This window comes from Anolis carolinensis, chromosome 4 (assembly GCF_035594765.1).
Source record: "Anolis carolinensis isolate JA03-04 chromosome 4, rAnoCar3.1.pri, whole genome shotgun sequence".
NCBI classification, from domain to species: domain Eukaryota; kingdom Metazoa; phylum Chordata; class Lepidosauria; order Squamata; family Dactyloidae; genus Anolis; species Anolis carolinensis.
In genome coordinates, this window is record NC_085844.1 from 122,964,564 (window position 1) to 122,990,974 (window position 26,411).

The following is a 26,411-nucleotide window of genomic DNA, read 5'->3' on the forward strand; positions in this document are numbered from 1 at the left end:
TGCCTTGTCAGCTCTATTGATTGGGGGGAAAAAACAGATATAGAGATGTGCATGCATTCAACCGAGCGTGCTCAAAAGAGGTGGCAGAAGCACCTGTATACTATTTTTGTTTTAGAAGCATTTATTATTCGGTTCTCCTACACAAATACCGCCTGCCTTCTAGCAGGAGTGGTGCAAATTGCTTTAGACCTTTCCTTTAATCTTTCTTGCATGGAATCAGATCACATTAAACAGATGAAAGGGCCTCTCTTTACATGAAACTATGAGGTTACTCAACTGAACAAAGATTTTCGCTTTGGCCAGCAACTCGGATCTGGTTTGTCGCGTGTGTAACATGCTTCGTTATAAAGCAAAGCAGCTTGATGACTGTAATAGGGCCAGTTAGATGCAGCAGACCATAAAAGATCTGCCCATGTTCTCTTGAGGATTATAGGAACTTTAGCCTTACCGGCCCAACCTTTTCCAAGCTTCGAGAGTTAAAAATGTGACTCACAGTTCAATGGATTTTGGCACTTTCCAGCCTCAACCCTAAATACACTTATGAAAGGTTAAGTCCATTGGACTCAGAAGGAATTAGTTCTTTGTAAATATGTTTAGGATTACCCTCCCAGCTCTGGAGTGCTCTCAAACAAGTAACTGTAGGAACAAGACAGAACTGGTACGATAAAGGATGCCTAGATTAGCTCAGCAGAAACTTATCAGAGAAAACAAAACAAAAAACTTCATTGAATCCAGAAACATTCAATTCCTTGCTAGATGGGGATAAGAGGAGTTATAATCCAATACATATTGGGAATAGAACATAGTTCAGGGAGGGAAATACCATCAGAGGGAAGATTGGAAAATGGGAAGGTAGGAGTAAAATCGTTTTTTTAAAATAGAGATCCCAAGGAAAAACCTCTTTCCAATTTTCTGTCCCTGCCAGCAGAATGAGAAGGAAGTACCCCCTCCTTTCCTTGTACCTAAGTGAATTGTTATGAGCCAAAAGAACGCCTACAAACAGCTAAGAAATAGTGTCAAGACTGTTTTAAATTTCACACTGCCCTTTGCATGCTTCCTACACTACTTATTACTCAGCAAGTCGTAGGTAAACAAAAAGAATGGGCAATACCATAATGACAGAACCCTTCAAAATCTCAATTTGGGGGGTTGTCTAAGCTCCTCCAAATGATCTGTGTTACTGTATTGTTGTTATTGTTGCTGTTGTGTGCCTTCAAGCCATTTCTAACTTATGGCGACCCTAGGGTGAACCTATCTTAGGGTTATCTTGGGAAGATTTGTTCATGTGAGGCTTGTCTTTGCCCTTCTATGAGGCCGAGAGAGTGTGCCTTGCCCAAGGTCACCCTGTAGGTTTCCATGATAGAGTATGGATTCAAACCATGGTCTTCAGAGTTGTGGTTCAATGCTCAAATGACTACACCAAGCAGACTCTCATTTCAATATGCTTACGTATTGTACTATGCTTACAACTAGAACAATTTCTGACTTATTATGTTATGTCACTGAGGATTCTGACAGCTCCAAGAAAAGCATGCCTACCTCTAGGTCCAAAGAGATAGTCCACAAACTCATTTACTTCTTGGTCAAAAGCCTTCAGCTGCTCCTAAAAAAGAAAACCGATAACAAACATGGGTCAGTTTTGTCATCTCATCTACACAGTCATATGCAGCTATGATAGGTAACTGAATAACATAGCTGGTTTGGGAGCTGGCAGTATGGCGTGACCCTGGACAATATGCCACATATTGGTACTGATGCTACAAAATAGATAATAGTGGATGTAAGGGTTTGAAGACATGTTAAATAATTAGGCCATACAAATATGGACATGGAATAGAACCAGGAAAAGCAAAATGTGCACCTCTGGAACCTACTTAACACCATGTAACAGGTATTATTCTTTATTTATGCTGTATAGGTCTAATAGGAGTTGCAGTACAATGTGAGGAGGAGGAGACATTGCTCACATTTGTAACATAACATCACTGGGAGCTGCTCTTTGACTGCTAGAGAATTTCTTGTATGGACACAACATTACATATGTAGTATTTGGCAGTAGCCGGTATAATGGGAGATTTGCCCGACAAAAGATGTCACATACCAAGCTGTTTTGTGAGGTTTCCCATACATGCTTATAAAAGAGTGTTTTGCTTATACCAAGTTAAGTGGGGAAATATATTCTGTAGAGGATCTGAACACAGATTGCACTGGATTGGTACTGGCAAAATCTGTGTGTGTAAAAGCAAAGGCTGGGACGTAGATGCCCCCGTTGTTGTTGTTGTTGTTGTTGTTGTTGTTGTTGTTGATAGTATCCCATTTTTTCTCTCTAAAAAAGAGACTCAGAGTGGCTCACAATAAACCAATACAATACCAATTAAAAACTAAAAACAAACTGCTGAGCTGCTGAACTTGCTGACTGAAAGGTCGACAGTTTGAATCTGGGGAGCGGATAACATATCTTCCACGGATATGATGGTCATACTTTACTAAGAAGAGACACCACTTTCACAAAAAAAATAAGCAAAGTGTAGCTTGCAAAGTATAGTAATTCCTGCAGTCATTTTTGATGCCCCAAGAAGTACATTGTTTGGGTTTATTCCATAGGTTTTTTTTTTTAAAGTCCTCTGCTGACCTTAAATCATCTAGGGAAAACTGCATCCCATGGACCCTAGAGACTGGAGATGTATTTTGACTTTTAAAATTTTGGGAAATGTTAGAGTGTACCTCCCCAATGTTATGTAGACTACCTCTTACAGATCTGTGTTGTGGGGCAGGGGCTTTGGTTTCTACTGATTTACATTTTACTCTGATAAATCATTTTACAATAAAAACTGCCTAAATATACCTGAATGAATAAGCACAAGCTGTTTCACTGCAAGATAAACCACTTATACACAATACATACTTAATCATTTTCTATCGGTCCTATATAGGCATGGATGAATACATTTAGAAACAGTGTTAATTTAATTTACTTAAGCTAACTTGTGATTTTAAATATCATTTCTAACTCCAGTTCAGCTAAAAACATAAAATTCATGTTTATGTATATTTTAATGTTGCAAGGTAAAATGTCTGAAAGTGCTTTATTCAGATGGCTGGGTGACTTTAAGAACGAGTATTTTAAAACAAGGATCTGCGCCATGAATTGTAAAAAAAAAAAGGGGGGGGGTCAATTTTAGCTTATTCTTAATTTTTTTATGTAACAGAGATGCCATTGTCTAAAGGTTTGGTAGAACATTTTAAAAAATACTTTGTACAGCTCTGCACATGTACAAAAGGTGTTTGAATTTATTCCTGGGTCACATTTCATTCCTTCCTTCCTTCACCATTAGGTTACATAAGGGACATTTATATAAGTGGTACAATGTCATTGTTAAAACGAATTCTAGTTTTAACATTGACCCACACTAAGCACAAGTTGATCTACAAGTATTGTAACATGACAAATGAGAAATGTGAAACAAAAATTGAGTGCAAAGGTAATATTTTCACAATTTACATGGCATACTGAAAGTTTTGTATTTCATTCATTGCGCCTCTGCAATGAAATTATTACACATATCATGGTATTTTTATAGTAATGGAACACCTCCAATGGCTTTGTTGACAATGAGTCAAATTTGAAGTAACTGTTGTGTGTGAATATATTATTGTTTGATGGTGTAAAGGCAATGCTTCTTGTTAATGTTCAGAGTTTCACTTTGTCTTAGATCTTGAACAATTGCCTTTTGGACCATAATATTATCAGCCAACCTGGCCAGGTGAGCCTGTAACCGAGTGGTTCCCAACCTTTGGGCCTCCAAGTGTTTTGGACTTCAACTCCCAGAAATCCCAGTCAGCTTACCAGCTGTTAGGAACTGTGGGAGCTGAAGTACAAAACATCTGAAGGCCCAAAGTTGGGAACCTTTTGTATAAACAGGCAAAGAGACAAATTTTCTAATCAAGGAAATCCACAATTAAAATGTCACATCTACCATGTAATCAGTGGGCACACTCTTGGGTAAGGTGTTTACTCTCAGCTGCAGTTCTCCCATCTTTAACCAGAGGAAATGACAGCAACAACTATTATTGTTACCTGTTGTAAAGGTACTTGCAACTTGGCTAGATTATCTGTGATTGCTTTTGGTGGTTTGTCCTTATTATGATTTGTAAATTTTCCAGAAGGATGCTATAATCTATAGTGGTAAAGCATGCCCTCCTTATTTGCTGGGGTTAGCGGTCAAGTGGGGAAAGAATACAGTAGAGTCTCACTTATCCAACACTCGCTTATCCAACGTTCTGGATTATCCAACACATTTTTGTAGTCAATGTTTTCAATACATCATGATATTTTGGTGCTAAATTCATAAATACAGTAATTACTACATAGCATTACTGCGTATTGAACTACTTTTTCTGTCAAATTTGTTGTGTAACATGATGTTTTGGTGCTTAATTTGTAAAATCATAACCTAATTTGATGTGTAATAGGCTTTTCCTTAATCTCTCCTTATTATCCAACATATTCACTTATCCAACATTCTGCGGGCCCGTTTATGTTGGATAAGTGAGACTCTACTGTACGTTTAAAAACCAAGAGATCTCTATATCCTGCAGTGCAACTCCATGGTCAACCCTAAAGATTCCTAGAAATCTTGAGGGCTGGGCTATGGTGCAGCTGGTTAAGTAGTCAGCTGCAATAAATTACTATGACTAAGAGGTCATGAGTTCGAGGCCAGTCCCTGTCGGAGTGAGCACCCGACCATTAAAAAATAGCCCTGCTCGTTGTTGAGCTAAGCAACCAAAAGATAGTTGCATCTATCAAGTAGGAATTTAGGTACCGTTTTTGCGGGGAGGCTAATTTAACTAATTTACGACACCATTAAAATCGTCCAGCAGCCATTTGGAATGAGGAAATATCCATCAAGATGTTACAGTGGATGATGAAGCAGCTGCTCCCCCTGTGGCCGGAATCAAGAATACCCCCAGGAAGGTGGAAGCTGGAGAATGTTAAATTGCCTCTGCGTGTCTGTCTCTATGTTCACTGAATGTTTGCCATGTATGTGTACATTGTAATCCACCCTGAGTCTCCTTCAGGGTGAGAAGGGCGGAATAAAAATACGGTAAATAAATAAATAAATAAATGCTCATACAGGAGACCTTGGTTATTCATGCTACACAGCAATTTTGTTATCTAGGTATAGTATCTCTCAGTCCAATAATAACAATCCCAATTTACTAGGAAGCAGTTGCTGTGATCAATGGGAGTTTGCTTCCATGTCAATTTGGAAACTGCTGGTTGATGTTTCCATCCTCTTCCATGGGTTTTGTTATAGGCAGAGTCAGATTTCTGTCACAATTCCCTTTGCAGCAGAGATCTCTTGCACAAGGGAGAGTTGGAGCATCAGTCAGCTTCTGGGGGACAGATCTCTGTCAATTACAGCTGCTGCTGCTATCCAGTAAATGGGAACCGGGGAGCTTTCCGTCCTATATATTCCCTAAGGAAGGGAATGCATAGGAATCGTGACTATTAACCAGTCATGCATAAATGGTAATACAGTAGAGTCTCACTTATCCAACGTTCTGGATTATCCAACACATTTTTCTAGTCAATGTTTTCAATATATTGTGATATTTTGGTGCTAAATTCCTAAATACAGTAATTACTACATAGCATTACTGCATATTGAACTACTTTTTCTGTCAAATTTGTTGCATAACAAGATGTTTTGGTGCTTAATTTATAAAATCATAACCTAATTTGATGTTTAATAGGCTTTTCCTTAATCCCTCCTTATTATCCAACATATTCGCTTATCCAAAATTCTGCTGGCCCGTTTATGTTGGATAAGTGAGACTCTACTGTACATTTATAAATACCTTAGTGAGTTCCAGCCCATTATTCATACATCAGGGACAAAACATGTAAGGCCCTCCAGATTATTTATGCTGGATAGGCTAATAGGAGTTAGAGCCCAACAATGTCCGAAGAGCAATGCATTTCCCATCCCTGCATACTAAGTATTTCCCAGAAGTTGCAGACTCAAACATAGCAATGCTAGTGCAGAAATTGTTCTGCACTTACGCCTTCCATTCTGGGTCAGTTTCAGAGCTCATCAAGATTTAACACGCATCAACAGAATTGTTACTGTACAGTTATATATAAATACAATATATAAAAATAATCTGGAACGAAATGTTATGTAACAGTGGAACTGTTTCACACTTGGCTGAGCATACCATATCTCCTGAGATATGCGGGAAAAGAAAGAGAAGGGACTTTGTACAAAGAAGGAGCAACAAATATTTCAAAATATATTTTGAAGCTTTTTTCACAACCACCTACCTCTAAATATGTCACAGGCAATTACAATCAAGTGATCGAGTGCTCTAACAACACTTCTTAAACATTTTTTTAAAAAACCAAAAATTTTCTCGAGTAAATTTTTGAAAGATGCCTTTGCATGTAAACAGTGATCACCTCTCTCTGAACTTAAAAAATGAAACCATCTTAAAGTTATCTCAGGAGACATGTTTAAGGAGGAAGATGCCAGTGTTTCACTTTGTCTCCTGATAGAAAGATAGATAGAGGCTAGAAAATCCAAGAGGTTAGGTTCATGTATTAGGTTCTCCTATGGCCTGGGGTAGGAGGAAAAGACCCTTCATTGCCTCCCATGATCATTTTCCCACCCTTCTTGCCTCTTTCAGGCTCCTACCATCTTCTTCCACATATCTTCCTTCTCCCCCAGCTTCTTGCTATGTAGTAGCAAGAAATGGACATTGAAAGGAGAAAATATGGAACTGAAGCAGCTGTTTAGTCATTTGAAGCTCATGCTTAATCTCAATGGCGTGCCTAAGATCCTAGCCAAATTACTTGGAGGGTCATCAGTTTGCCTTTCCAGGGCTTTTAGGGCTGGCTGTATCCCAATTCCATGAAGACATTGTTGGAAATAGCAACCTTCTTAAGCCTACACTAGTTATGTGTTGTGTATATAATTCAGATTGCTTACTGTATTGTATATGTGCGTATTGGTATGCAATTTTACCTTAACTCTTTGTTGTGGGAGAGGCTAATACCATGTGATTAGGTCAGGGCTTGTTCAGGACCCAGACTCCACTTTAGAACAGTTCAGTTTAGACTTCAGTAAAAACTGTATGCTTCAGACTTCAATGCAGGAACAGTATGCTGTACATTGGACTATGGACTGTTGATTCTAAGAATGATGCCCTGTTACCTACACACAGGAACTACTTCAAATCTATTTGTAACTGGATTGATAATCAAAGGACCTGTATGATGAATACATGAAGTTTGTGAGTAAACCAACTATGTTACTTTTAAAGAAGACTGCTTACTTTTGTTTCTTGAGAGCATGATTTAAAGGCAAATATATTTTAAGGGAGAGTAGATGTTTTTGGGCAACTAAAAGGAACATTCTGAAACTCTGCTGAATATATATATTGTGCACTGGCATATCTTTGTCCCTAATAGTTCAAAAACATACCTAGGTACATCAGTTTAACAGATGAGAAACCTAGTTGCCTTGCATGAATCTGGTGAATGCCATTTCCCCAAAAATGTTATGACTCTAACAGGTCATACTTTTTACCAAGAGGTTATGGCATTATTTTTAAAGGGTTGTGACTTCTGACAAGGTCCGGGCTGTGGCGCAGGCTGGAGAGCAAGCCAGCTGCAATCAGCTGCAATGAATCACTCTGACTCATGAGTTCGAGGCCCGCTCGGAGCCTATGTTTGTCTTGTCTTTGTTCTATGTTAAAAGGCATTAAATGTTTGCCTATAATGTGTAATGTGATCTGCCATGAGTCCCCTTCGGGGTGAGAAGGGCGGAATATAAATGCTGTATTTCCAAAGATCATAAAATCTCCAAAAGTTTATGGAGATTTCAATTTTCCAAGAGACATTTTGTAAAAGTGCTATTGATTCTCCCTCCACGTTCCTAATGAATCTGCTAGATCAGTGACTCCCAAATGTTGGTCCTCTGTGTGTTTTGGACTTCAGCTCCCAGAAGCCCCAGTCAGCTTCATCAATGGTCAGGATTTTTGGAAACTGAAGTTCAAAACATGTCTAGGACCAAAGTTTGGGAACCATTACACTAGTTCAAAAGAGTGGAGGATTTCTGCCAGAAGAGCTGAGGAAGATCCTACTACTGAGATCAAAAACACACTCAGCAAGATTGCCAGGTTCACAAATGAATTCTCTGCAGCACTACTTCTGCTTCCATGAATCTTCTTACGTACAACCCTCTCCCAGACTAGTCATGCTGGCAACAAATTTATAAGAAGCAGTATGTTTCTCAGTACAGTTGCTAGGGAACGTGAACAAAATGATGCGATTTCACATGTCCTGCCTGTGGACTTTCCATAGCCATCTGTTTGTCCATTGTAGAAGCAGAATCTTGGACTCCATAACCCATAGTTCTGATTCAACAGCATTTTCCTGTGCAGTTTCAAGATAGTATTTTTACAAGACACATCAGTTGAAAGAACTAATTTAAATCAAAATACATAACAACATCATCATGATCAGTTTCCCTTATCCTAAGGGCTTGGGACCATAGAAGTTTTGGATTTCTAATTTTTTTCAAAATTTTGAAATATTGGTACAGTATTGCATATACATAGTGAATGAAGAATGGGATGAAAAGGGGTTAGTAACACATACAGTGAATTCCCCTTAAGAGCTCATTGCACATGATTCTATGGCACATACAGCTATGCTCATTCTTTGCACCTTAGACTCTTGTTGCTAAGGGGAGATAGTATTTTAAGATATTGCATGCCATTCCCAGGTAAATTACCATATTCTTCTCAACAGCTTTGCTGTCATAGGCAGATGCCTCATTCTGCCTTATAATAGGGCCAGTACTGTCTCACTTCATCCTCTTCTTCTTCAAGGACAGCCCAGAAATAAATCCCAGTGTGTTCTATATGGATCATTCCCACATTCACATGCATAGGACTGCAGCATTAATGAAGCACTATACATTTTCATGGGAGCCTCTGGTGGCGTGGCAGGTTAAACTGAGCTGCTGAACTTGCTGACCGAAAAGTCGGTGGTTTAAATCTGGGGAGCAAGTTGAGCTCCCGCTATTAGCCTTAGCTTCTGCCAATCTAGCAGTTCGAAAACATGCAAATGTGAGTAGATCAATAGGTAAGAAGGTAATGGCGCTCCATGCAGTTATGCTGGCCACATGACCTTGGAGGTGTCTATGGACAACGCCGGCTCTTCGGCTCAGAAATTGAGTTGAGCATCAAGCCTCAGAGTCAGACACGACTAAACTTAATGTCAGGGGAAAACCTTTACATTTACGTCTACATTTTCACACATCCCAGTATGGGAACTATCAATTCTCATTCTGTGGCATATGAAAGCATATGCACTTGAACCTCCACATATACAGTGTTCCCTCATGTATTGTTGGGGTTAGGTTCCAGGACCAACCACAATAAGTGAAAATCTGTGAAGTAGGGACACTATATTTATTTTAATATTTATATATTATTTTAGTAGATATACACTATTTTAAGTTTTTATCAACCAATCTCCAAGTGGCCAGCTACTGGTCAAAGGATATTTAGTATAATGCCGAGATATAACTTTGTTTGTGTTTTAAATATATTAAAACTGTACTCTTGGTTAGCTTCTGACACAATAAGTAAAATTTCAGAATAATGATAATCTTTCATCAAGTGGAAAACAGGGAGGAAAAGGTCTATGATTTTGTAAGGCTGTTCTCTTTTCTTTGTTAATGTTTGATGGCATTCTTCCATTTGTATAACCTCATTTAGCTTCTAAATCCACTATCCAAATGTAAGACCCTAATCGGAGTTTGAGAAATGGAAAATATGAGGTGTTTGTTCTTTGTTCAAGCACATTTTCACTTAGCTTTGCTGACTCTAGTTCCTGCTCCGACGGAGCATCATATGAATCCCCTAGTAGTACATTCTGATCCAATGTTTTATTAATGATGGGAATGCAGCTGGGAACCTTGAATGGAAGGGTATTAAAGAGAGATGTAGAACTTTTCCAAAGAGGCAAAATATATCATCTTTGCCTTATAAACGTGTAAACACTTAGAAATGAAGCCTTTAAAAGCCAGAGCTTGGTAATATCTGTTTCCCAATTTTTCTTATAAAATAATTTCGTTTTGCAAAAACCATGACATTATTTATGTATATTAACATTATAATTATAATAGTGTTTGAGGATCAGGACATTCATAGGGATACTAAGGTGCTTGATTATAAAGCTATTGTTCTCCCAACCCTGTTATACACCTGCAAAATGTGGACTGCCTACAGACATCACACGCAACTCCTGGAACTATTCCATCAGTGTTCGCTCCAAAATCCTGCAAATCTCTTGGAAAGACAGGCAGATAAATGTCAGAGTGCTGGAAGAAGCAAAGACCACCAGTACTAAAGCAATGCTCTATGCCGTCAACTCCGCTGGACTGGCTATGTTGTCCGAATGCCCGATCACCATCTCCCAAAGCAGTTACTAGACTCCCAACACCAGATTGAAAAACAGAATGTTGGTGGACAGGAAAAGGGACTTAAAGATGGGCTTAAAGCTAATCTTAAAAATCGTGGCATATACATTGAGAACTGGGAAGCCCTGGTGCTTCAGTGCTCTAACTGGATGTCAGCTGTGACCAGCAGTGATGTGGAATTTTAGAAAGAAGCACAAATTGAGGGTAAAAGGGAGAAACTTGCCAAGAGGAAGGTGCTTCGAGCCAACCCTGACCAGGACAGCCTTCCACCTGGAAACCAATGTCCTCACTGTGGAAGAACATGTGGATCAAGAATAGGGCTCCACAGTCACCTATGTATCCACTGCAAAGACATTACACTTAGAAGGCCATCATACTCGGACAACAAGGGATCACCTAATTCGTTCAATTATAATACAGTAGAGTCTCACTTATCCAACATAAACGGGCCGGTAGAACGTTGGATAAGTGAATATGTTGGATAATAAGGAGGGATTAAGGAAAAGCCTATTAAACATCAAATTAGGTTATGCTTTTACAAATTAAGCACCAAAACATCATGTTATACCACAAATTTGACAGAAAAAGTAGTTCAATACACAGTAATGCTATGTAGAAATTACTGTATTTACGAACTTGGCACCAAAATATCACAATGTATTGAAAACATTGACTACAAAAAAGTGTTGGATAATCCAGAACGTTGGATAAGCGAGTGTTGGATAAGTGAGACTCTACTGTAGTAACAAATTTATTAAACAACTTGCCAAGCTCTGCCAAAGTCTTTAAGTAGTAAACCAAGAAAACTTGGTATTTTTGAGCTCAATCAAAATCTTGCAGATACCTTTTTTAAAAAGGAAGAAACCAAACAATCGTGTTCCTGTGGAGTTTATGTCTTTAAATAGCAGTTTTTCAAATATTTATCCAGCATTCCTGCATTTTTGATTTTGTAAAATCACTTTTTAAGAAGTCAAAACAAAGTAATACGACTGCAAGAGACTCAGAATCTGACTGCATTAAGAAATATTTCTCCTCAAGTGTTCCCAGAATCCACCTACTAACTTTACACTTGCAAAATGAGCCCGCCTGGAGAGCAGATAAGCAAAATCCATTTAAAAGTAATCCTATTCTATTCTACCTACTTCATAGTGGAACATCAGCTTAACTTGTAATTAAAGGAGATTTATCTCGGGAGAGAATATTTTAAGATATTGTGTGGCCATTCCCAGGAAAATGATCATAAATAATTATTCTTCTTGCCTCCCAGTTAAGTATACAATCTCGGGGCCCTCATTATTACCAGATTCTCTTTTCATGTCCATAGTAATCTAAGGCTGTGTATGACTGTAAATGGAAAGTATCTAAAATAGCAAACGGGTCTTCCAATCTCTCCCACATGAGAAGATATTCCTGCTTCTATTGGCTGTAGTTCTTCTTTTTTATATATGCAGTCCCCAAGTTACGAACAAGGTAGGTTTTTATATTTTTATATGGCAATGTGGAAAGGGCCTAACCAACTCCCTCTGCTTCACCATCTACACTGTCATATAAAATCCAGATTATCTGCTTTGAACTGGATTATATGGCAGTGTAGACTCATATAATCCAGTTCAAAGAAGATAATATGGATTTTATATCTAAGTGTAGTTAGGGCCTAAGACTGGGCCCACACTACCCTATATCCCAGGATCTGATGCCAGATTATCTTCTTATACCAAATAATCTGGCAGTATAGACATATAATCCAGTTCAAAGCATATAATCTGAGATCAGATCCTGGGATATAGAGCAGGGTAGATCTGGTCTAAATCCTTTGTCTGGATTAAATATAGTATAATGTTCATAATGTAAAGTTTATCAAAATAATGTACATAACTTTCTTTCAACACTCCAAAATGTTACATTAAAGCTGTGGACATTTGTATGAATTAAGTCATCCAAATTTCCAGGAACGTTTGAATAATGCAATTTTCTGTGTGTGTGTTGATAGTTTCCTCTTAAACAGAGCCATAAGAATGATATAAGAATTATCTATTCAATTGCTAATCCATATGGAAAATAATAAGCCTTCAGTTGCTGTTTCACAAATCTTTTGTGGATTCTGTTAGATAAGTATCTCTTAAATATTTAGGTAAATATATCAGATATCTGAAAACTATATTATTTTATATAGTTCTTGGCTTTTAAAGCCAAGGTAGCTATTCTTGTTGGTTTATCTTTGAACACTTTGTATTTTTTAAAAGACAGTTTTTATTTTTTGTCTGTTATCTCTTTGTATTGATCATTTTATATTTTGTACACAGTGCTATGAACCCTAGCAAAGTGAGAAGTCATTAAAAAGTTTAAATAGTTTAAATATTTTAAAAATAAATGGAAATCATAAAAAGATAAGGATCCCCCTCCATTATTTTAACATATTTCGGACATTGGACACCACTTGTGTGCACAGGATATCCATGTTCGCTCCACTTCTAGACTGAAAGAAAAAGACAGAGAATGCCTTCACTCTTACAATTCTTTGGCCTGAAGACAAAGGGGACTCTATGTTTAAGAAGTAGGTTTCTTGGTCGTTTTCCCAGTTGCCTGCAATGTAAGTCGGAGTCCCCGAGACTGGGATTAATGTACTGGGGACTGTTATTCTTTCAGCCACTGGTGAAGAACCTTAAAGGATTTTATATCCCTAACTGCTGTTTTGTTGTACCATACAGTATCAACCTATTAACAGCTTGCTCTGGATGCAAATGCAGCTCTTTCATTGTTAACTATTTCAAACACATGGCTAAGCCATCTTGTTTTAAGGGGAAAGTGTTCCCAGATCAGAGGCCCACCCAATAAGCTCCGTGCAGACAGTAGGACTGTTGCACCTCAGGTTAGTTTCACCTTGCTGAACACACCAGGCTGTACACAGGTTGAAGTCTTTTGTAGTTTATTAGGAAACAGGAAATAAATAGTTCTTAAAAAGCAAAAGTAAAGATCCAAAAGATTGTTGCAAAACCAAGGCTATAAAGAATAATCCAATAAAACCTTAGGCATAAAACACGGTTCCATTAATACATGACATAGTCCCATGAACTTTAAATATACAAAGCTGCAGGATAATCCAAGAAAGCAAGAGCTGCTTCTAACTCAAACGAGACATTGCTTTTGACAAAGATTTCTCTCTCAGAACACCCTTTAAAATTCCCTGCATAGCATGAACGCATTTCTTTGGCCTCTGACCTCTTTTTTGTTTGCTATTCTGACACTCCTGTGAACCTGAAATTCCAAACGGCCAGCTCGATCCAGAGATGCCGTTTCATCAAGGCCAGACAGCTCGTTAGCAGAAGCCTCTGTCTGCATGCTATCTAGCTGGGAGTTATCCTCCCTTTGCACCTGGCTAGCTTCGATATCATCAACACCATTCCCTGCCGTGGGAATGCCTCCCTGCTCCTCATCTCTCACAACAGGGACACTCTGAACCTGAATCCCATAATTCCCATCAGAGTCATCTTGAACCTGAATCCCATCATCTTGAACATCTGGAACCTGAATCCCATAATGCCCATCAGAGTCACTCTGAGACTCCAGCTGAGTCACAACACAGACTTCCAAAAAACTTCTTTCAACATCAGCTAAAAAGGCTCTCTGGATTTAGTAGTTTGGCACCCCTGGAAGCTGGTTTCGAAATCCTGAGCTCTTATACCAACTGCTATAAATAACAAAATTTTTCCAACTGATTTATTTATGTGGTAACTAAGGAACTCATCACATTGATGAGATCCCCGGCATCACTTTGCCAGCCTCCGTGGCTGTTGTGGATGACTCTTCTGCTTCTGAGGAGGAGGTACAACAGGTTGGCTGAAAAGGTAGCACTTGGTGATTTGGGGCCAAGTGTTGAGAAGGAAGGAGAAGGCCAGGAAGACATACTACAAATCCCTACATTTTTAGAATAGCGAAGGGCAAAATAAGAAAGGAGAAGGTCAGCTAGAATCACAGCTAATCACAGCGGGCACCGGACACCCCCACCGGCATGGGCACTTGCTCCCCAAACCACCGAACGCCTTCCTGGCGAGGCGGCCTTGCCAGGAAGGCGTTTGGTGGCTTCTCTGTTCTGCAAAGCCCCGAACGCATTCCTGGCAAGAAGGAAGGCGTTCGAGGCTTTGTGGAGCAGAGAAGTGCTGCCCAAAGCGGCGACCTCGGCTCCTTCCTTGCGGAGGGAGGCGCGGCGGCGGAGGCAGGCCACAGGAGACAGGAATTGCCTCGATGGTACCCCCAACAAGATGGCGCCCCAGGCAACTGCCTAGTTGGCCTGGTGGTTGAACCGCCTCTGCTGAAACCACTACATCACGCTGGCTCTCTGGTTGCACTACAGTTCAGAAGATTCAATCATTCAATCACCTGCTCAGACATGGAAATCCCTCTCGTCTCCAGAAACCCCTATTATAGGGTTATCTTAAGGGCATCGTAAGTAGGAAATGACTTGAAGGCAAACAACTACTGCTATAACTATTACTTTTGGGGAAATATGTAACTATAATTAAGGAACTGTTTCATGAAGACCTGCCATCAGTTTGACTATGACTTAGTGCCTTGGGATTCTCATGTACATGGATGACAAAATCTGTCAGTTTCATTTGGGTTACATTTCTCAGATTTCTATCACCAATCCTGTCCTGTTCCCACTCTATACTGCGCTGCAATACTGTTTGGGTTTTTTTTTTTTTGGTTCCTAAAATACTATATATGCTCATGTACAGGTAGTCCTCTTGTATAAGTCGAGAGTAGGTTTGGGGCCAAAAGTTTGAATTTTGATATAATCCATAGATAAGTCGAGGGTCATTTCACAAAGAAGGGAACTCGCCAATGCCACCACAAGGCCCAGCTGTCTCTGGACACAGCTGCCATTTCCCCACCCAGACATTTTAAAAGGCTTGATATTTTTACTTAAAAGTTCTAAACTTATATAGGGTATTTTTAGGCCACATTGTATTTTAACACAGAGAGTTGTTTGCATATTTTCCCAACGACTAAAGCACAGGTCTGAACATTTTCATAAATGCATATTTTGGTCATGTGCTTTTTCATGTTATGTAAGAGTTTGTGCTGTCCAAGTGGGCAAGCATAATATATTTTTCTATCCAGTTAGAACATTTCTTCTTACTTGACAAAAGCAGCCTTTGCTCCCACACACATTATTTTATGCAATACTAATGTTAATTCAGCTTTTGGGTCATAGTGACCCCATTATACCTGCAAATGTACTATTATGTCAACTGATGGCCAAACTTACTGGCAGCACTCAATTCCAGTCTTTTTTTTAATTACCACTGGGATATCCTCACAGAAGCAGCTTTGCAAAATGTGAGAGCTGTCTTCAACAGCTCAACCTTTAAGCCAAACTGTAGTTTCAAACTCATGAAACATTTAAAGGATTTTGGATGGAATATGGCAATAACGTTTTCACCAATGTGGCCCTAGCGAAAGGATTAGCCAAGAGAAAACTAATTCTCTCTGGTATGTTGAACAAATAGAAAACTAGAAATTTCCGCAGTGTTCTTTCCAATAAACCCAGAAGTTGCAACTGCCAAATACTGTGAGCTCTTGATATCTACTGAGGTTTGGTTCCAGGTATTCTCATGGACATCAAAATCTGTAGATGTTCAATTCTCATTGTATACAATGGTATTGTAAAATGGTGTTCCTTGTATAATGACAAAATCAAGAGTCATAAAATACACACACACACACACACACACACATCATACATACATACATACATTCCCGTCCATCTGATGCTTATAAATTGCATGTCGAAGAAAAGAAATACAAAAATAATTCTCAATGTACAATTCCAAGCAGACCATTGAATGGTAACCTGTCATATATACTGCCTGATTATTTACCAATGTTGTTTGGAACTGGGACAATTATTCTGAAATTGAGTTAATCAAACTCAGTGTTGAGCCTAGAAATGTATCCAATTGCCTATTGGCTTAAGCCATGAAAGGGCCATGTACATGGATCACAAATGGTGATGCTAATCCAGAGCGGGGTACTCAGATTCGATGTGCAGAGAAAGTATTCATGATAATGACACTGTTACACTATCTGGTTCTGGCATAGTTTGATTTTGTACATGTTTATAGTAAAAATGTTTTGTTCCATGCCTTTAAAACCTATTTAGCTAGTGAAATCCCACACGTTATTCTCGCAGGTTTATGCCTTTACATTGTGAAGCATTAAGTACAGTGACTTATTCCAACTATACTATTTTCTTTGGACACAATAAAAGTATGTGTTGTTACATTTATATCAAAATAGTGGCATGCATTGAGTGCTTTCCTATAGATATTTACTGATAGGTATTTAAAGGGCAGATTTGTCTTGCAAGCTGGATTGATAACCATTCATTTTAATGCAAAAGCAGACCGTTTTAAACACTTGTTTACTGTACCTGTATACAATACTGTATATTATTCATGTAGTTACATCAAGAGAGCTTTGCTGGATAACAATTCAAAATGAGAGGACTTAGCCACAAGAGACCTGCAGTTTAAATTTCAGTGTGTGGGAGATTTTTATTTATTTAATTTATGGTGTGTAGCTTTTATAGAGGTACGATTGAATATGTGTATTTGTGGTGTTTTTGCAGGGTTCATGTGTTTTAACTGTTCTGTAACCTGCCTTGAGCCATGAGGAGAAGCGGATAAGGAATAAAATATTATAATTATAATAATTATAATAATAGGGTTTCTATGTATTTTCCAGTCTGTATGGCCATGTTCCAGAAGTTTTCTCTCCTGACATTTCACCCACATCTATGGCAGGCATCCTCAGAGGTTGTGAGGTCTTTTGGAAACTAGGAAAAAGGGGTTTATATATCTGTGGAATGTCCAGGGCCAGCTAACACCCCGCAACAAAGGATTCCCCCAGGCAGGAAGCAGCCAGGCTACGAAGCTGCAAGGTCACTCAATGCTAATCAAGGCCAACTGCAACATTCACTCTTGCCTCCAACAGACAAAAGTTCTTTCTCCCACCCTGGACCTTCCACAGATATATAAACCCCACTTGCCTAGTTTTCAACAGACTTCACAACCTCTGAATATGCCTGCCATAGATGTGGGTGAAATGTCAGGCGAGAATGCTTCTGGAATGTGGCCATACAGCCTGGAAAACTCACAGTAACCCAGTAATTCCGGCCATGAAAGCCTTCAACAACGCATAATAATTTTATCTATATGCTGCTTTTCTCTCATAATGAGGTCCAATGTGGCTTCTAAAAACAATAAGCTAAGAACATGAATCACACAATGTAAAAACAATTAAATCATATTCGATTATCAATTAAGGCATACATTACTTAAAATATATATAAAGAGAAAAACAAAGGGTTAAATCAGCAGAAGCAAAGCATGAAATGAGACTGTTGAAGAAGTTAAGACTGTTTTTCAGATTGCATATGTTGGAGTAGGTTTTTTCTATTGATTTAAACGAAATCACACTAGAAGGATGAGTTATGAGAGTGGATATCAAGGTTTAAATGTCAGTATCACATATTCAAGAAATGTCCCATTGACTTTAATTTGTGGGTTGTGAACTGCTGTCCAAGGTTACAATCTTCGCTGCATCTAAATCGGGGGATCTGGTGACATTAATGGGATTGTGGCTGAGTAAATGCGGTCAGAGTTGCAGCTCGGCTGTCTTTTTTAACCTCTAACATACTCCCTCCTTCAGCTCCAAAGCTAAATAATGAGCTGTGTTTTTAACGAGCCAACAAATGCTCATTAAAGTCATAAGGTTTTTTTTTAAATCCAGAAATGCAATTCATTCGGCTTTCTACACAAGGGACCAAATCCGATCATTACATAACAAGTAACTGGAAAGCAAATCTTGGTGCGGCTGCCATGATCTGGGATTTGCATGCTGAGGAAAGGGATGCCAATTCCTTGAAACAGTATTTCCCCACCCCCTCTTTCCGATTTGTGCCAGTCATTCACTCGCTGCCAGCATGCCACTCTTTGGAACGACTCTGCTCAAAAGATGGAAACAAAGTGGCTCTATCTATTTAATGCTGGCTGCGAAAAATGTCTGTGTGGGAAAAGCAACAGCAGAATTGGATATCAAGCACCGCTCAAGCAGGTGAAATTAATACTGGAGAAGTAATCTTTTCTTCATCAAGCAAAACTAAGTGGGCCCCAACCGCATTACTGAAATCTAGATTTCCAAGTATAATTACACAGGCTATTGAATAAGTTTTAAAACTGGCCTGTTGAAGATAACAGGGTGCAAGGGAAAGAGTGGAGGGGGAAAAGGAAGAATATGAGTTTGCTATTCTTTATTACTTTTTATTTGTGTGTGTCAGGAGCGACTTGAGAAACTGTAAGAATCTTTGTTGGATCAGGCTTGTCCCTATGTAAGCTGCCCCGAGTCCCTTTGGGGAGATGGAGGTGGTATATAAAAATAAAGTTGTTGTTGCACACATCATCCATGCCACACAGCCTCTGAGGATGCCTGCCATAGATGTAGGCGAAACGTCAGGAGAGAATACTTCTGGAACATGGCCACACAGCCCGAAAGACATACAACCCTGTGATCCCGGCCATGAAAGCCTTCGACAGCACAAAGTTGTTGTTGTTGTTGTTGTTGTTGTTGTTGTTGTTGCTGTTGTTGTTATTGTATGACATAGCAAACAAGATAGACATGCTGGATTTCATATCACAAAATCACAAGTCGAACACTTCCCAAGTGTTTAGGACTGTGTGATGTATTTTCGGATGATGCGTGCAGATCCCAGTAGGGTGGCCTTTTGCAGTTGACAGATCGTAATTTTGTCAATGTCTATTGTTTCCAAATGCCGGCTGAGATCTTTTGGCACAGCACCTAGTGTGCCGATCACCACCGGGAACACCTGCACTGGTTCCTGCCAGAGTCTTTGAAGTTCAATCTTGAGGTCCTGATAGCGGCTGAGTTTTTCCTGTTGTTTTTCGTCAGTGCGACTGTCACCTGGGATGGCAACATCAATGATCCAAACCTTTTTCCTTTCCACAACAGTGATGTCTGATGTGTTGTGTTCCAGAACTTTGTCAGTCTGGATTCGGAAGTCCCACAGTATCTTTGTGTGTTCATTTTCCACGACCTTTGCAGATTTGTGATCCCACTCTACTGCTGGGAGGTGCTACTTGAGGCATAAGTTCCAGTGAATCATTTGGGTCACATAGTTTGTAGTCTGTCTGTGCGATTTTCTTACAGCAGCTGAGGATATGATCAATGGTTTCGTCGGTTTCCTTGCACAGTCTGCACTTTGGGTCATCAGCTGATTTTTCGATCTTGGCCTTAATTGCATTTGTTCTGATGGCTTGCTCCTGGGCTACAAGGATCAGGCCTTCTGTCTTCTTCTTCATTGTCCCATTTATGAGCCAGAGTCAGGTCTTCTCCTTATCAGCTTTTCCTTCAATTTTGTTAAGGAACTTTCCATGCAATGTTTTGTTGTGCCAGCTGTCAGCTCTAGTTTATAGTGCAGTTTTCTTGTAGTGGTTTTTTGCCTGCTGTGCTTTGAGGAGTTTCTGATTTTTGACTTCAATCAAAGCAGGTTCTTCACTTTGCTTTACAGTTGTTGTTGTTGTTGTTGTTGTTATTGTTGTTGTTATTATTATTATTATTATTATTATTATGGTGTGAGAGAATTGGCCATCTGCAAAGGCATTGCCCAGGGGACACCCAGATGTTTTGATGATTTACCATCCTTGTGGGAGGCTTCTCTTATGTCCCCGCATGGGGAGCTGGAGCTAACAGAGGGAGCTCATCCGTGCTCTCCTCAGATTCGAACTGGCAACCTTCAGGTCAGCAACGCAATCTTCAGGTCAACAGTCCTGCCCGTTCAAGGGTTTAACCCACTGCGCCACCTCAGTGGGTTAAATCACAACCATATCTCAGTTAACAAAATTTCAGAGAATCTCCTTTTTTATAAAGCTCCTTCATGCCCTTTCAGCCCTGATCTCTATCCTCTTCATCCTCTGACTATTTGGATTTTTTTAATTGCATTGAGAGGATGGTGAAGAAGGGATGGAAGAAGACTTTGGAGGTCAGTTTGCAGAAGCATATCTGCAGTAAACAATACAATAAAGCTTGAATTGTATGAAATGTTAATTCCAATCTAGTTCTGCTGTAGGTATGTGCCTGCCTACAACTGGCCAAGTAAATATCAGCTGCCCCAAGAAAGCCTTACTGAGCGTGCATGACTAGAAAACAGATAAGCTGGGAAAACAAATAAGCCTGCCTCACCAACTACTTCAGGATGTCTGTCTGTCTGTCTGACTATTTATCTATCTTTGGCCACCAAAATGTGGAGACCAAAGGGGGAAAAAATCCCTGGATACATTTTGGATGAAGCCTTCAAATATTATGTCAGTCTACACAGAGAAGTCACTGAAATCCATAAGCATGTGGACAATTTCAACAGAAAGGAGGAAACCATGAAAATGAACAAAATCTGGCTACCGGTATTGAAAAGCTCTAAAATCAGGACAGTAAATAAAGAACAACACTCTGAAAACAGGAGAATCACAGACATGAAACAATCAGGGCCAGCTAGCACCTCCCAATAAAGGATTCCCCCAGGCAGGAAGCAGCCAGGCCTTGAAGCTGCAAGGCTTTTCAATGCTAATCAAGGTAGCCAGTTGTAACATGCACACATACCTCCAGCAGACAAGAGTTCTTTCTCCCACCCTAGACATTCCACAGATATATCAACCCCACTTGCCTAGTTTCCAAGACACCTCACAACCTCTGAGGATGCCTGCCAAAGTTGTGGGCAAAACGTCAGGAGAAAATGCTTCTGGAACATGGCCATACAGCCTGGAAAACTCACAGCAACCCTGTCATTTTGGCCATGAAAGCCTTCAACAACACAGTATCCAAGAGGTTTGTAATGATTATGTCACATGCGCATATTGTTAGTTTTGGATAAAATGTTTGCCAAAACATGTTGAACTGCTGTTCTGGAGGGAGGGTATTGTAATCCATACCTATTATTTCAATCTTATTTCTGCCTATGGTATCAAGTTTTCTGATAAATAAGTAATGCCCAGGAACACCTCTACTTTGTTAAATGAATCCGTTGTGCTTTACATAATTTCTCATGCTCCAACTATCCCATTCAAGTCAAGTGCTATCCTTCCTGTTGCAGGTCAGCACATTTATCCCAAGTGAATCTGTGTGCAAGAAAGTGGAACTTGAAACTGAATCTCCTCACACTCCATCACCATGATCCACCGCACTACAGTACCCTAAAATCACTGCTTATTCATGCTGCAGTATTCCAGTTGTCTTATTTATTACACATAGCTGTCTATCTTCAAGACACTGCAAAAAGCAGGAGTGGAAAGCCAAGTTTGTGAAGGCTTTATTAAAAGATGAGAGGTGCAAGGTTAGTGTTGCAAGCCACGGCACTCATTTAAGTTGGTTTGATTTTTTAAATTAAGCATGCCCTATAACTGTCCCAGTTTGTCAGGGACAGTTTCAATTAATCCTCTTTCATCTCATTTGTTCATCTGCTTTTAAATCTCTCATATTTTTTTTCTGTCTGCCACTTTTCCCTGCATCCTCAGCTTACCTCAGTCCCTGCAAACTGAGTTCAAACTGCAGTAGTCCGTACACAATTAACATAGCAAGCAGGAAAGATGGGAAGAGAGAAGGACTCCTGTCCTTCACAATAGGATCAGGCAAAAACAAAAACAAAAAAACATAGCCCTCTCCTATGTTGCAGACTGAGGATGATAAATGGAAGCTCTTACATGTGCCTGCGATCCAGAGTCACCCGCAGAACAATAGCATGCCACTCAGGTTTGAAGAACAAGAATACAGGAACTTTACTGATTCCAAGAGATCAAAAAAAAAGTAGTATTTACAGTGGTCCCTCTGATCACTTACAGAAGTCCGCAGTGATAAACAGTCCTTTCTCAGTCTACAAATCTACTTCAGAGAAGAATACAGTCCTGGTTCTTCTCCCCCTTTTCTCAGCAGCAAACAGGCCTCAAAATAGCAAGGCCTCTCTAAGTACACTGCTCTCTCATCAGTCAGCACTGAAAACTTGTCCAAACTGGTTCTGAAGCAGCAGAACAGAAACAGTATCAAATCATTCCCAGGTCTTTGCAGACTCAGCCAGTCAGCTTCATGCACTTCATTTTCCAGTTAATACACACAGCCCAGTGTCTTTGCAAACCATGACATCCTAGTGTGTGTGTTCTTCATTAATAACAGTAATTGCCATTTTGACCACACTTTGATGTTGTCCAGCCTCACATTACCTAGTTTTCATCTCTGAAATGTTGGAGGGTATGATGATCTTAAAAGAGACATTTATGGTAACCGATTATTTTCCAGTACAACAGTTTGAGTCTTGAACTAAACCTAACTGAGTATAACTGAAATAAAAACACACCTTTTCCCTGCTTTCACTTTCCACCTGATCCTCCATTGACTCTGCAGTGAATTTTAGAAAATGTTATCTTTGAGACAGGTTTCTGTTTCCTTTTAACTCTGCTGATTGCACAGACAACAATGGTATCACAAGATTGGTACACAGATAAAGAAATTAGAATAAGGTAATACAGTAGAGTTTCACTTATCCAACATAAACGGGCCGACAGTACGTTGAATAAGCCAAAATGTTGAATAATACAGAGGGATTATGCTATGATTTTACAAACAAATCAACAGAAAAAATGGTTGAATACACGGTAACATTATGTAGTAATTACTGTATTTATGAATTTAGCACCAAAACATTGTGATGTATTGAAAACATTGACTACAAAAACACTGACTACTAAAAGGCAGACTGTGTTGGATAATACAGAACATTGGATAAGCAAGACTCTACTGTACCTTTATTGGGACCAACCAAAATTTCCCAATTTCCCAAGCCAACTTTTGAATTACAGAGAATGACCAGCTCACATTCTAGAGAATATACTGATGTTTCTCTGTTCCTGCTTGAAAATAAAGAATTGAGCACATTCCCTCCTCACATCATACATCCCCAAACCACTGTGTCTAACACATGCATTTAGTTGAGTGCAAGGAACAAGAAGGCAATGTCATGTAGTGTATAAAGAAATGAATGCCAATGTATATTATTACTGTATTTTACATTTATACTAGCTTGGGGACTTGGCGATGTCTAGGTTATTTGAAAAAGACATTGTTTGTTTTGGGGTTTTAGGTAATATCGGTTTGGTAATTTGTAATGCTATTTATTAGAATGAAGTTAGTCTTTGCTGTTGTTTTTTTTTATAAGTGCTCTCATTAGAAAATGCATAAGGATCTAGGTGAGCTGCAATTCTCAAAATTGTGGGCCAATCATCCCAAACCCCAGCAGTATGCACCGTTGACCATGTTGGGTCTGTGTGCCAAGTTTCGTCCAGATCCGACATCAGCTGCGTTCAGTGCTCTCTGGATAAGGGTGAACAATAACTCTCTGATGCCAATGTCAGTCACCCCCAAAATCCACAAATGTACAAAGGCGGCAGTGTTGGGTCTGTGTGCCAAGTTTGGTCCGGGGACTCCCCAGGCCACTTCATACCTATATGTTATAGCTCTAGATTCCATCTGTATAGTACTCGGTTATTGCACTTTAGGAGGCCCAATCGTCACCTATCCGATAGAGCTTATTTTATGTTGTTGTTTATTCATTCACTCGCTTGCGACTCTTCGTGACCTCATGGACCAGCCCACTCCAGAGCTCCCTGTCGGCCATTGCCACCCCCAGTTCCTTCAAGGTCAAGCCAGTCACTTCAAGGATACTATCCACCCATCTTGCCTTTGGTCGGCCCCTCTTCCTTTTTCCTTCCTTTTCCCCCAGCACTATTATCTTCTCTAAGCTTTCCTGTCTTCTCATTATGTGGCCAAAGTACTTCATCTTTTCCTCTAATATCCTTCCCTCCAGTGAGCAGCTTATTTTATATGCACTTTTAATTATGATCTGTATTTTATCGTTTTATCATGTTATGTTTTATGTATATTTGCTTCTGTTATGATTGTGTACGACATTGAATATTTGCCTTTTGTATGTGTAAACTGCTCTGAGTCCCTTAGGGGAGAGAGGGTGGGTTAGAAATAAAATTTTATTATTTGATTATTATTATGATAACTGGGAGTGCTGAATTGTCCCTCTTTCCTCAATAGTTCAGGAGGACTGGAAAACACTCTGGATAAGCTATTTGGGGAACACAAACACTTGTATAAAATAGGTGAAGAGAATGTTTGATTGTTCTAATTGAAGTAAAACTGTGCAATTCTGGATTAAACCTTATTTCCCTAAACCTTTAGATACTTTAGATAACATCATTTGGCCTGGTTTGGCCTTGTGATATAGAGAGGGTTTTTTTAATCTGTTGTTCCCACTCTCCTCCTTCCCTTCTTTAGTTTTTATCTTTCAGGTTGAATTGGTTTCACTTCTCATCTCAGATGGCCTGTTTGAAAGCTACTATAGAGACTAGTGTTGTGCTTTTGTATGGATTTGCTGTTCGTTCTGTATAGTTTCATTCGTGTTGTCTCATTTTTTCGTATTTGGTTCCCACTAACCAAAATGGGACGCTTATACGACACAAATTTTCATTTGGCTAATGAAAAACATGAAAATTTTCGTGCCATTGGAGACAATGGGAGGGTTTCCAAGGCTCACCCTTCTCCCTCGGTTTTTGGGCTAGAGGGGTGAAAATTGCCACACACTGAGTGCATTTCGACCCCTTTTAGCCCACCAACGTTTAAAACATTTGGGTATGCCCCAGAATATTATTATTAACACCCATTGGCACACATCAGCTGTCATGGGGAGGCACTCCTCTCCCAGACTCAGCTTCGGGTCCCAGAGTAGCTATCATTTTATATATATATATATATATATATATATATATATATAGAGAGAGAGAGAGAGAGAGAGAGAGAGAGAGAGAGAGAGAGAGAGAGACCGAGACCGAGACCCATTGGCTCACATCAGATGTGGCACTAACTATCGTTATTTATATTAATATTATTATGAACACTTATTGGAACACATCAGCTGTAATGGGAAAGCAGCCCACTGTCAGTACCTGTTTATTGTTACGGGGCCAAAACAAAAGGAAAATGAAAGCAAGCACGATGACTGTGTGGCTTTCATTTTCGTGTCATCTCTCATTTCCTACGAAAATGTCATCATTTGTTTTGTGTAGACTAACAGTTGAAACAAACGGTAGCATGTAGGAAACGAAGGAAAACTTTTCGTGCACATCTCTAATAGAGACTGAGTTTTCACAGCCAAAAGGAATTGTCTAAAGAACCTGAAAAAAACTTGTTAGAAAAAGAGAGGACTGCCCCATTGACCAATCCCAAATTACACAGAACTAAAGAGGAATGAATGGTGCCTGAAGTCCTCTGGTTCACACATCCTGTGGTGCTGTGGACAGTTTTCTACTACTGTGTTGTTCTGTGGAATTTTAATATACATATGTCTTCCAACATTTCACAGATGAAACTGGGACATGCGTGGCCAAACAACATCAGAACATGGTGATGATGACAGAACTTATTAATGAGGAAGAATTCACACACTAGAAGAGAATGCAGCAGTTTGCTTTGCCTGGGCCTGAGAAGAGCAAAATCCTATCCCTTCTCTCCTTTCCTCTCGCCTCTGTTTGGTTAAACGTTTGCACTTTACAGCCAATTTGTAGCATTTGCTTTAAGCCAAGGACAAAGGGGAAAGTGGGAAGAGGAGAGATAAATTGGCATCTTTTCCCAAGCAGCTGAAAAAGTTGGACGAAAGAGAATAAATTGAGACTATCTCTGCCAAACTGGGGCCAGTTGGAGGGAATGCTTGCTTGCACTGTTTCATAAAATTCAATAACAACCTAGTGAATGAACATAAGTCAAATTGGAATTGATACAAAGCTAAAAACA

At 39.5% G+C, this 26,411-nt stretch overlaps 1 protein-coding gene across 1 annotated transcript in view; it reads right to left on the reverse strand.

Annotated features, from left to right (window-relative positions):
* Nucleotides 1-26,411, reverse strand: part of elovl2 (ELOVL fatty acid elongase 2) — a 90,441-nt gene that overhangs the window by 44,563 nt on the left and 19,467 nt on the right. The window contains exon 2 of the mRNA XM_008114988.2: nucleotides 1,540-1,603. Within this exon, the coding sequence (XP_008113195.1) occupies nucleotides 1,540-1,603 (64 nt within the window). The remainder of the gene's footprint in view (nucleotides 1-1,539; nucleotides 1,604-26,411) is intronic.